General features: G+C 45.7%; 1 protein-coding gene across 1 annotated transcript in view; it reads left to right on the plus strand.

Annotated features, from left to right (window-relative positions):
* Tdrd9 (tudor domain containing 9) overlaps nucleotides 1-12,991 on the plus strand; it is a 109,087-nt gene that overhangs the window by 71,533 nt on the left and 24,563 nt on the right. The window contains exons 21-28 of the mRNA XM_036206111.1: nucleotides 20-136; nucleotides 1,584-1,691; nucleotides 3,470-3,570; nucleotides 4,823-4,996; nucleotides 7,032-7,143; nucleotides 7,599-7,811; nucleotides 8,452-8,541; nucleotides 9,741-10,001. Coding sequence (XP_036062004.1) covers nucleotides 20-136; nucleotides 1,584-1,691; nucleotides 3,470-3,570; nucleotides 4,823-4,996; nucleotides 7,032-7,143; nucleotides 7,599-7,811; nucleotides 8,452-8,541; nucleotides 9,741-10,001 — 1,176 coding nt within the window. The remainder of the gene's footprint in view (nucleotides 1-19; nucleotides 137-1,583; nucleotides 1,692-3,469; nucleotides 3,571-4,822; nucleotides 4,997-7,031; nucleotides 7,144-7,598; nucleotides 7,812-8,451; nucleotides 8,542-9,740; nucleotides 10,002-12,991) is intronic.

The following is a 12,991-nucleotide window of genomic DNA, read 5'->3' on the forward strand; positions in this document are numbered from 1 at the left end:
ATTTCAATGTGCACTTCAGGTGGCTGAACTATATGAAGAGCTGAAGAATAGAATCTCACAGTTCAACATGTTTGTGGAGCCTTGCCATCCTGTCTTGGACCAAGAGTATCCATACAAGCAGCGCTTCATCCTGCAGGTGTGCTGGGGCTTCCTTTTAGTGGCTCCCCACTCCTCTCTTTCTTTCTGAGATAGGGTCTTCCTATGTAACCTTGGATGGCCAGGAACTCACCATGTAGACCAGGCTGGCCTTGACTTAATAAAGTTCTTCCTGCCTCTGCCTTCCGAGTGCTGGGATGAAAGGCATGGCCACCCCACTGTTGTTGATCTTACTCAGGTTGTGGTTGAGAATGTACGTGTTCTCCCTGCTGTGCCTCTGAGATTTTGTGCCATGGTAATCCTACGTGTTGGGAACCAGGAGCCATTCTTAGCTTCCTTGTTTACACTCTTCCTGGTGGAGTTATGACCTCAGCCTGCTGCTTTCCTCCAGTGAGCTTGTGCACCTATCACGGTGCATCAGTGATAGGGCCTTTTGCTCTAAGGCCCAGAGAATACATCTGCTGCTGTGTGTGGAAGAGCTCTCATATGTTGAGAAGATAACCTTTAACTCTGGATCATGAAGCAGATAACTAGCTGTGGGGCAGAACCTTCCATGAACTTTGTAGAGATGCATGTCTTGCACAAGAACAATGCTCTGCCATAGGCCTTCAGAGTAGGGTTGGCATTGCATTGCCTTAGTTACTGTCCTATTGCTGTGAAGAGACACCAAGACTAAGGCAGCTTATAGACAGAGTTTATTGAGGGCTTACAGTTCAGAGGGCGAGTCCATGACCATCATGGATGGGAGCATGGAAGCTGGAAGGCCTCTGCAGGTGTGGTGCCTGAGCAGTAGCTGGGAGCTTCCATCTGATCCAAAGGTATGAGACAGCGCGAATGGTGTGAGCCTTGTGAACCTCAAAGCCCACCCCCAGTGACACACCTCCTCCAAGAGGCCACATCTCCTAGTCCTTCCCAAACAGTTCCACCAACTGGGGACCAAGCAGTCAAACACATGAGCCTAGGGAGGCCATTCTCACTCCGACCACCACAGGCATCCAAAAAGGGTTTGAGGTAGATACCTGCAACCAGGTACAATGGGAATACTAGTTCTTTGTGGATGTGAAATTGCCATATGGCCGGGGAGAACTCTCTGTGGCTGTGTTTCACGTAGGCAGATTCTTACTGAAGAAAGGATTCTGCAAGGGTGCCTTTTAGATGTGGACATTAGGTGCCAGCTTGCCGCCCAGCTGGAGAGTTCCAACTGAAGTTATTCTATACACCTGGGAGAATGTCTGGCTTGTTGGAACTGTTGTTGAGTGAGGGTGGAGAAAGGCTTAGTGTACTGTTGTTGAGTTCTCATTTGCTTTATTGTCAAAAGCAATCCAGCCATTCTGAAGAAATGATCCAGGTGGCACGTCTGTCATGGAGAAATAACAGGATGTATGAGAGATACATCTTTGTGTACTGTGTGATACAGGTTGTGCCGGTGTTCAGGGTGGGATGAGAACATGGTGGGAAGAAGACTTGAACACATGCTTCTTTTCCAGGTTGTACTGGCAGGTGCTTTTTATCCAAATTACTTTACTTTTGGACAGCCAGACGAGGAGATGGCAGTGAGGGAATTGGCCGGCAAAGACCCAAAGACGACAGTTGTGGTAGGTGACATGGGAAGCCGTCCCAAGAATGTAGGCTTTCAAGTGGTCTGTTTAAATGCTGTGTGAGTGCTGGCCTTAGCCAGCCCCTCAGAGACCTCTACTTCCTTACCAGCTCTTCTTATTTCATAGACTCCGTTTTACAGAGGCCTTGATAAATTATATATTTAGGGTGGATACTGATTTGATCATGTGCTGTTTCAATGATTTGAGGCCCTTAAGAGCACTTCATTAGTTAACAACAGCTGTACACAAAGTAAAATGTTATTGGTTGTCAGCTTACTGTTGTGACTTTATAATAGCAGTGACCCCTGCCCTGATGCCCAACAGAACTACTTAGAGAATGTTAAGTTCAGCTCTGAGGCCCCTTGAAGTCTGTACTAGTGGGTATGACCCAGGGATAGCATGTAAGCAGCATGAAGTGCTGGGAGACAGAGCTGGGGGGATCTGATGATGAGCCATGGGCACTGACCGCTGGGTTTATTAAGGATCATTTGTTGACACAGCAGTAGCATGTGACCACCAGAACTACATTCTTTAGAACTGGGCTTTCATTAGACCCCTTGGTTGATTTAGGGCAATGATAGGCACTTGGTAAAGTTAGCTCCCAGCTTATAGTAAGTGTTCGGTCGTTGCTCACTTTAGTTCTGGGTACTGTTATACTACTTTTGAAACTGTGGAGATGCTAAAGATTGACAAGGACAGAGCCACAGATTCTGGAACATTCCAAGTTCAGATCTTGGAAGAGCACAAGTGAGAAGGATACAAAGGCAGTTTATGCCTGGGGAAGGACTTCCACTTAAAAGGCTGCCATTAGCTTTCGTAGCTCTGAGGACTGTCAGCTTGGACAGCATGCTTTTTGTAGCTTCTCTCTGGAGAAAGCTCTTTGATTAGCTCTTTGGAAGTCATTCTGCTGGGTCTGCCCTTAGCTGTGTGCAGTGGAAAGGCCCCACAGGACCCTACTTCAGACACACTGCCAGTGCCAGCCAGTCTAGTCCCCTGACACATGACTGGCCATGTGTCATATAAACTAAATCATAGCTAGTTTTGCTTTAGCATTTCTATGAGAAGCCAAGTGCTTTTACAATTTATTCTTCTCTGAGCTTCACATTAACCCTTTAAAATGAAGGCTTTGCCATCATCCCAACATTGTAATGTAGCAATTCCTTGGGACTTGAATTTGGACTTAGTCCCAGGCTCTTACTTCCTGTTCTGCCTGCAGCTGGTAGAGACTTTGGCTCATCAGGGACTGTCAGTGTACACCTCATTGGAACCAGAGCTTAGAACATGGGTGATCATGATGCTTGTAGTGGGCAAAGAGTACTGGCAGTGCTTTGAGGCAGATGGAGTTGAGACTACTGGTTAAGAGGAGCCTGGCTCTACTGTCCCGAGGAGGGAACAACCCCTGGTGATGAGCAGCCCGTCTTCCTTCATTACTTTCCTGTCACCCTCTGTCAGGAGTGTGATGTTTGAGGAAGCTGTAGTTAGTGTGATTATTTTAAAGTAGCAACATGAAAGCAAACAAACAAACAAACAAAACCTTTGACTGCACATGACTTTTGAACTGTTTCAACAAGAGGAATACTAGCCTTTATGTATTTTTGGTTAAAACTTAGTTATGATTTAAAGTCATGCAGTTGTTAGGGACCAAGTCTGTCGTGCATTTATACAGGCCGAGCTTGCAAATGAGAACAACCAGTAATGCTTCTGCCCTTGGGTGTTAGGACTGTTCAGTAAGCCCTCATTAATGGCTCTGACGTGTACTGTGTTCTGTCTTACAGCTAAAACACATTCCTCCCTATGGATTTCTTTACTACAAACAACTGCAGTCTCTCTTTAGACAGTGTGGTCAAGTCAAATCCATTGTATTTGATGGTGCTAAGTAAGTAGTGGACTTTCGTCGTCAGCTGCAATCACCACAGAATCACTTCATTGTACATGTGTGTGAGGTCTCTTAGGGCGGGATGTGTGTTGAGTGGGTCTTTCTAGGAGGTTGCTGGCCTAGCTCTCCAATGAAACTTGAGTTTATCATGTTGTCAGGGGTGTTGCCGTTCTTTCCAGCTGTATGTCTTAAAGGAACCGTGCTGTAGTAGGGAGGCTACTTTAACACTGTGTGGCACGGAGCACTTGTGTCCTGCTTCTCTACAGGGGTCTTCTCTTTAGTGCCCATCCCCAGATTTTCGTGGCAATCGCTAATCTAGTTCTTTGTGGCCATGGGGGAAGCCTGAGAGGGCAGAGTTTGTCTGTGTGCTTCTTCAACTCATACTTGCCTGTCAGGAATGGCTTTGGGAGGCGTAGAGAGCAGAAACACGGTGAACTTGGCCCTGTTTTATTAGCAGGCCAGGGACAAATGGTTCCTTCAAAGAATCACCCAGAGCTTCTGTTTCCAAAAGGAATGCTTATGTGCATAAGATTACAGTTTTAAATTGACAGAAAAAAAAAGTTGTTTGTTTTTTTCTTTTCTGAGAGCTGATGACTGACCCCAGAGTCTTGTGCGTTCCTCATATTTTTGGCTTTTCAGTCACAATAGAAATGTTATACCAGCATTTCAGGGGAAAGCAACTGTTTTGTTCGGTTATGCCAGGACCAGTTAGAGACATAAAACAGTAATCAAAGAATGATGGCTGTGCTTCCCCCCCTCATGGCGCAGCCTGCTCTTTGCAGAAGCTGTGATGTGCAGGCACAGGTGGCACCTGGGGAGTGAGTGGGAAGGGGTGGGATGTTGTGTCGACACTGCTTACTAACTAACCTAGTACTTATTTAACATGGGCCTGCCAAACTTATTGGGCTGTACACTTGTATGGTATTCTGCATCCATGTCTCAGCCTTAGAAAAGGAGACTGGCCTTGTGCTGGAGTTGTGGAAACTAAGATCTATGGCTAGAACTTGCGTGTATGTTTTTTCTGCGTTGTGTGGTACAAGGATAGGCCTGGCTTTGGTGACTTGTCACCATGACTTATTTCCCTCAGCACATATCTTTTAACCAACTAATATTTTTATTGACTAATTAAAATGAAGAGTTATTAGGCAGTATTCAGTGAGAATTTCTGCCTAACCTCGGGAGAAATTAGTATATGATTCTTATTTACTAGATGTCTGATAAATTTGTGTTTTAATTCATATTTCTGGAGCAGAGCCTTTGTGGAGTTTTCACGGAATCCGACAGAGAGATTTAAAACCCTGCCTGCGGTGAACTTGGCTGTCAAGATGTCCCAGTTAAAAGTGCCCCTTGAGCTCAGCGTCCACGCCGCAGAGGAGGTCGAAGGGAAAGTGCAAGGCGGGTCGGTGTCAAAGCTCAGGAACACAAGGTATTTCCAGAAGATTCCACGGTACCCGTTTCCCAAGTGTGTTCCTGCAATGTAGCCTTGGCTGGCCTGGAACTTTTTATGTAGTCCAGGCTGGCCTCAAACTCACAGAGACCCCATGCCCAGATCTGTTTATTGCTTTTTCAAAGTCTAATTTATCTCTTTGTGTGTGTCATCTTTGTAATTCCAGAAGGAAGGAGTGTGAATGCATATGAGCAGTTGGTAAAGGAGAGTTGGTGTCTTCATCTATCTGCTCTAGGCCCACCCAGTGTGTGGTTATGTTAGTGTGTGTGTGTAGGACAGGGTGGCAGGCTGCTGTCTTTCTGACTGTTGGAGACAAGATCACTCAGTGAAGTAGAAGCCCACCCATTGGCGGGGCCGGCCAACCAGGGCTTCAGGGGGTTTGTTTCTGATCACTGGGGAGAAGGGTAGGTTTAGTCTTCAAAGATACCTGTCTATCCTTGTCAAAATCAGACTGCAGACACTTGTACCTGAGGCTAGATGATTGCCAACCTCCTTATCAAAATAAGGATCAGTTCTCTCCTACCATTCTTTCCCTTTACTTTAGGATAAAAGTATCAAGAGGAAAGTTTTATATTTATTAAATTGGTTTCTCTTATCCTATAGCATTTACTGTCTTCCTGCTTTAAGAGGTGAATGATATTTCTAGAGCTTGTTAGATAATCATGTATTTTATATTAGCATAATATTGAGCTGAGTGTGGGCTCTTTTGAAGTCAAGGTCTCATGGAGCCTAGGCTGGCCTCAAACTTCTGTAGTTAGGATGACCCTGAACTACTGCTCTTCCTGCTTCCAACTTAAAAAAAAAAAACATATGCCTTTTGTCTGTTTTGTTTTCAAGGCAAGGTTTCTCAGTATATCCCTGGCTGTCCTGGAACTCACTCTGTAGACCAGGCTGGTCTTGAACTTAGGAATCTGACTGCCTCTGCCTCCTAAGTGCTCAGATTAAATGCATACACCACCCCTGCCTGGCCCCCTATTATTTTTCATTATGAATATTTGTGTCTATGTGTGGGTGCCTGTGAAGTCTGGAGGCCTGTTTCCTCCTGGAGCTGGAGCTCTAGGCAGTGGTGAGCGGCCGGACATGGGTGCTGGCAAGTGAGCTGCAATCCCTTGGAAGAACAGTGCTGCTCTTAACCACTGAGCCATCCCTCCAGCCTCTTCTTCCATCTTGTGCATTCTGGGATCACAGCATGCACACTCAGTTTTATGCTGTATTGGGGATCACACCCAGGCAAGCACTCTACTAACTGAGTTATATCCTGGCTTCTTCATTTTCTAGTTAGTTTTCTGAAATGAAAAAGTAGAAATGATTGCAGGCTCTAGATTCAGAGTTTATATTCCTTTTTTTTAAAAAAAGATTTATTTATTTATTTATTATGTATATAATGTTCTGCCTGTATGTATGCCTGCCTGCCAGAAGAGGGCACCAGATCTCATTCTAAATGGTTGTGAGCCACCATGTGGTTGTGAGCCACCATGTGGTTGCTGGGAACTGAACTCAGGACCTTTGGAAGAGCAGCCAGTTCTCTTAACCTCTGAGCCATCTCTCCAGCCCCAGAGTTTATATTCTTGAAAGTAGATATTTTGTCTTTGAGAACGTATCCTTGGAGGGGAGTGGGTAATATTAGGGTATGCACTGCTTCCAGGACAGCCCAGGAAGCCACCAAAAATTCCCCTTTGAAGTGAGATCAAACTAATATTTCTGGTTATATCAGTTTTCCATTCTGTGACAAATACCTGAGATGATCAGCTTGCAAGAGGAAAAGTCATTTTGGCTCATTGCTTCAGAGGTTTTAGTCCATGCTTGGCTGGTCTCATTAACTGGGGCCTGGACCCTACCTCTCAAAGACTCTTATTACCATAGGTCAGTACACCATAGGCGTAGGTTCTTAGGGGGCTGAAGAACCAGACTATAGCTCTGGAAGTGTTAGAGTAGGTCAAGAGGAAATTCACATATGTAAGTGTTTTTTCAGACTTAATTTTTATTTTCTTTTTTCAAACTTAACGTTACTTAGGGTGAATGTGGACTTCCAGAAGCAGACTGTAGATCCCATGCAAGTCTCATTCAACACCTTGGCCAGGCCCCGGACAGTTGCAGATCTCCTCCTGACAGTTGATGTCACTGAGGTGAGAGTGCCACCGAGTCCCTTCCTGCCTCCAGTAGAAACTGGTCTTGAAGCAGGTTCATATGTGTGCCCCTGTGCGCTGACTAACTCATCTGGTGACTGTGGCTAAGTGTGAATGACTGTGCTTGTGAAATTATAATGTGGACAAAATGGAAAGCAAGAATTTATTCTTGAATCAAAATTAATTTTTAGAATGTCAAGGTATTTGAATTGCTAAAATAGCCGGCTGTGGTGGCACACACCATTAATCCCAGTACTTAGTAGGCAGAGGAGGTTGCGGTGAATGTGAGGCTAGCTTGGTCTTCATAAAGAATGCTAAGCAAGCCAGAGCTACACACTGAGACCCTATCTTAAAATCAGTGGAAGAAAGCACACATGGGCACAGAAAGAAGCCTGTTCAAAGGGCTCTGTGGACCCATTTGTAGTCTTTATTCTGTGCCTGCTCTTCCCTTCCAGGTGGTGGAAGTCGGGCACTTCTGGGGGTACAGGATTGACGAAAGGAATGCAGAGCTTCTGAAGAAACTGACTGCTGAGATAAACCGGCTAGAACTGGTCCCTCTGCCTGTCCACCCACATCCAGACTTGGTTTGCCTGGCCCCTTTTACTGACTACAACAAGGAGAGCTACTTTAGAGCTCAAATCCTTTATGTTTCTGGAAATTCTGCTGAGGTATGTTTTTCTATTAACAGATCACTGAGAAAGAAAGGAAATAAGCCTAGAAATTTATAGAAAATCTTGGGCCTGGAGTGATGGCTCAGTGGTTAAGAGCACTGATTGTTCTTCCAGGGGACGTAGGTTTGATTTCCAGCACCCACATGGAGGCTAACAAACATCTGTAACTCCAGACCTGGGGATCCTGGGGATCCTGGGGACCCTCTTCTAACCTTCCTGGGCATTGCATGTGTGTGGCACACATACATATACAAAGTAGAAAATCTTGCGTTGTTAAAGGTAGGAATGAAGAAGCATGAAGTGACTAACAGCTGGATGTGGTGGCTCACACCTTTAATCCCAGCACTGGGGAGGTGGAAGCAGGCTCTGCAAATTCAAGGCCAGCCTGATCTATATAGTATGTTCTATAACAGCCAAGGTTACATACATAGGGATACCCTCTCTCAAAAAACCATCAATCAATCAATCAATCAGTCAAATGAAGAAATGCAGAGTGATTACTGTTAGAAGAGGCATGTAAAGCATCTCCTCTGTCTGTATAGTTGCAGACTCAGAGAAGGCCACTGCACTCCCACTGTCGAAGGAGAAGCTGCTGAGATCCTCTTTAGAGTCAGTATTTGTTCTCTCTATCTTGTAGGTGTTCTTTGTAGACTATGGGAATAGGTCTCATGTAGACCTAGGTCTGCTGAGGGAGATCCCCTGTCAGTTTCTGGAGCTTCCATTTCAGGTAAGGCAGAGAAGATTCTGTGGAATGAGTGTTGGGTACCAGAAGGAAACTGGCTGGAAGTCCATAACAGAGTAGGACTGGGCTACACCAGCCAAGTGTGTGTCTACTGTTAAAATTACATCGTCATAGTATTGCTGCCATTATTAGTCCTGGAGGAAGTTAGAATGTATGGAGGCTCTGACTTGGATCAAGGGAAACCTTTAATTCAGTGGTGTCATCTTAGTTACGGTTCTGTTGCTGTGAGACCAAGGCCAAGGCCACTCATAAAGGACAGCACTTAATTGGGGGCCTTGCTCACAGTTTCGGAGGCTCAGTCCATTATCATCATGGAAGAGAGCCTGGTGGCAAGCAGGCCGTGGTGCTGGAGTAGTAGCTAAGAGAGAGACCTGATGTGGGCTTTTGAAACCACGCTTCCTCCAGCAAGGCCACACATGATTAGAAATCTTTCTAATCCTTTCAAAAAGCCCCACACCCCGGTGACTAAGCACTCAGGTGTGCGAGCCTGTGGGGCCATTCTTACTCAGACCACACACACACACACACACACACACACACACACACACACACACACCCGGTGTCTCCCGCAGTGGTTGGGGACTAGTCCTGCGTGCTCTTTCCCCAGCAAGAACACACTCACGTGTATGTTAAACCAATGCCATGGGTAAAAAGGAAGCCAGCCTGTGTGCGGACACGTGCCTCTAGTCCCAACACGGGAGTGGCAGAGGCAAGTGGGTCTCTTCCAGTTCAGGACAGCCTGGTCTACAGAGTGAGTTCCAAGTCAGCCATAGTGAGACTCTCTCCAAAATAAATAATTAAACTGATTAATTAAAAAGTAAAAAAGTGGGGGCTGGAGAGATGGCTCAGTGGTTAAGAGCACTGACTGCTCTTCCAGAGGTCCTGAGTTCAATTCCCAGCACCCACATGGTGTCTCAAACCACTTGTAATGAGATCTGGTGCCCTCTTCTGGCCTGCAAGGACACATGCAGGCAGAACACTATATACATAATTAATAAATAAAATCTTTAAAAAAAATAAAGTGAAGCCATGTTTATTTAGCTGGAAACCCTCACTACTCATGGTTTTCAGGACTTACTTTTCTTGGAATGCTGATTAACAAAGTCACATTTCAGTAGAATTTAGTATTAGTGTTTTGTCCATTTATGAAACTGTTTGAGTGTGCTTTTCTCTCTGTCCCATAGGCTTTGGAATTCAAAATCTGCAAAATGCGACCATCAGCAAAGTCTCTTATCTGTGGAGAGCACTGGAGCGGCGGGGCCAACGGGCGCTTCGCCTCCCTGGTCAGTGGCTGTCCGCTCCTGGTGAAGGTGTTCTCAGTTGTACACAGCGTCCTGCACGTGGACGTGTACCGGTACTCGGGTGCCCAGGATGCCGTCAACATCAGAGACGTTCTCATCAGTGAGGGCCACGCCGAGCTCGCTGAGGAGTCCTATGAGTCCAAAGTATGAACCTTCTCTGTGGAAGCACCAGTGTGTGCTGGGGAGGCTGGGCAGGGGCGGGGCGGGGGGGCGGGGGGGGGGCAGGGGCGGGGCGGGGCGGGGGGGGGGGCGGCTTTTCCTCCTCTCTGCTAGTGTGGAGGAACAGGGTAGGTGGTGGATGGAGTTGTTCACTCTTTGGCTTTGGAACCATCTAAACCAGTGGTTCTCAGCCTTCCTAATTCTGTGACCCTTTAATATAGTTTGTCCTTTTTGTTTTTTTGGAGCTGAGGATTGAACCCAGGGCCTTGCGCTTGCCAGACAAGTGCTCCACCACTGAGCTAAATCCCCAACCTTAATATAGTTTGTCATGTGGTGACCCCAACCATAAAATTACTTTCATTGTTACTTCATAACTATAATTTTGCTACTGTTATGTATCATACTATAAATATCTGATATGTGACCCCAAAGGGGTCGAGACCCACAGGATGAGAACCACTGATCTAAACAATGGTCATCTTCATTTCATCATGGTGGATGCATGCTATTTTGGGCAGCTTCCTAATCAATTATTTTCTTTTAGAAGTGAAAATTAATTTGAAAACATTCTACATTTGAGTTTTATCTTTTAAGTTAATTCTAAAAGTTATTTCCATAATGCAAGTAACCAATAAACATCTTGTGTATATTAAGCATTTCAAATTTTCTTTTAACTTTTTAAAAGCTTTTTATTTGCAAATTTTCAAAAGTTAAAATATAATTACATCATTTCCCTCCTTCTTACGATTCCTCTCTTCCCCCTCGCTCCCTCCTCGGTTCCTCTGTTGTTATTGCATATGGACATGAACATGTAAACATATCAATACCGCCTGCTGAGTCCATTTAGTATTGCTTGTATGTGCATGGTTTTAGGGCGACCACTTTGTATTAGATAACCAATTAGGGGCTTAATCTCAGGGAAAACTAATTTTTCCTCTCAAAAGTCATTGATTTCCTGTAGCTCTTGGTCTAGAGGTGGGGCCCTGTGAGGTTCCCCTGGCTGTTGATGTGGCCATGGCCCAGCTCCTGCGGCTGCCCAGGCAGCCATGTTGTTGAGGGTTTGTGGTTGTTACTTCCCTCTCTTTTCTAGTAGTAGGGAGCGTGACGCAGATTCCTTGGTCCTCTGCCTCTTAGGATCTTTCTGCCCCAACCCCACAGTGCTCCCTGAGCTGTAGGTGTGGGCTCTGTGTTGTAGACATATTAGCTGGGGCTGATGAGTTCTCCTCTGCGTTAACCAGTTGTGGCTTTCTAGAATGATCTCTGTCCACTGCAAAGGTGCTTTGTTAATGAGGTGTGAGAGCTGTAATTACCTGTAGGCATAAGTATTTAGAATGAATTTAGGGTATACATTGATTTAATAAAGTGGCATACCATGTTCCTTGCAAATTGGGTCTGGAAACCTGACTGGGCTGATGAGGGGATGGCAAAGGACAGACACACAGACATAGGTACAGAAAAGTTGCAGTCAGTGGGCCGTGTGCTGGGTGGTGGCGTGGTACCACCTACCACAGCCCGTTTGTAAGTACAGCACCTTGGGGAGCAGCTAAGACACGAGAGTCTTGGTAGGAGGTCTGTAGGTGAGAGATCTCAGGCTGCAAATGTGCCAGGAGGAGGAAGCTGCAGTTGTCAGGTTTTACATACACTGGTCAATCATTTGTATACACTAATTCTTACAATATTTGGACTCAGACCAGAAGAAGGCATTGCCAATTTTCGGTGGTCTCAGGCCATGCCCATGTCAACAACACACATTCACTCCGGACTTCCTCTGCACTTTATACATTCACCCAAGGCTTCCTCCACTCCCAACAGTGGCAAGAGTAGTTTCTTCTCTAAGACCTATGACCTCACTAGCCACAAGTACTTGGATAGGTTTCCAGTACCAGGCCTAAGTTCCTTCCTGTTGAGCAGGCCTTAAGTCCCACTGACTACTGATTACCGGTTACCACCAAGATGCCAGTGCCACTACTGCACTGTCAGGGATCTCCTGCCATGCTGGTCACTGTCCTGCTTCATAGGTGTCACAGCTGGGAAGGACTGTTGGTTGTTTTGCTCCCTTGGCAGCTGGTGTAGCACCTTCTGGTCCTGGGTAAGCTCGTCCTCAGAGAGGAGACTTTAGGTCAGATCCAGCTCAACTCGTCCGAGTCCTGTGTCTGCAGTGCATGGTGTCTTCAGCAGTAGGGACTTACCTTCAACTTCTGGGAGGCAAGCAAAGGCACCAGCAACAGCCTATATTGTTTTGGGAGTCTCTTGGATTCCACTGACCAAAAACTCAAAAGGAGGTTTCTTATGACTGGTACTGAGGTTTTTCTTAGCTAGCCAGTGGCTCTTGAGGGGAGCATTTCCACTCCAAGTAGCATAACTTCATTTAAACTATATACATGTGTGTACATGTATTATATGTAAATTTAGGCAAATATAAAATATGGTTCTGTGTGACTTTTTCAAATATCTTTAATGTTGTGTTTGTTTGATTTCCTCCAAACAGGGTCTCACTATGCATCTGTCCTGGAACTCACTGTGTAGATCAGGCTGATGATCTCAAACTATGCAGACCTGCCTGCCTCTGTTCTCCCGCATCCTGGGGTTAAAGGTGGACGCCTCTGCACTGGCCTTAGTGTCATTTCTCCCCATCCCCCTTCTTTCTCTGTTGACCTCCCTGTCCTCCTCCTGTTTAAAGCCGCCGCCCCTTGCTTTCCCCACCTCCCCTTCATGTCATCTCTGTCCTCTGTTTGAACTCTCCTGCTTTCTGTGGTTATTCCAAGTGAAATACCCAAGTCCAAAAGTTTTGAGCTAGGAACCACAGATGAGAGCAAACACGTGACATTTGTCTCTCTGGGTCAGTTACCTCACTCAATATAGTATTCATTTACATGAACTTTTCCTGATTTCATTTTTATTTACAGCTGAGGAAATACTCATTACTCACATGTCTCATTTTCATTATCCATTATCAGTTGAGGGTAGAGTAGGGT

This window comes from Onychomys torridus, chromosome 14, assembly GCF_903995425.1.
Source record: "Onychomys torridus chromosome 14, mOncTor1.1, whole genome shotgun sequence".
Classification (NCBI taxonomy): domain Eukaryota; kingdom Metazoa; phylum Chordata; class Mammalia; order Rodentia; family Cricetidae; genus Onychomys; species Onychomys torridus.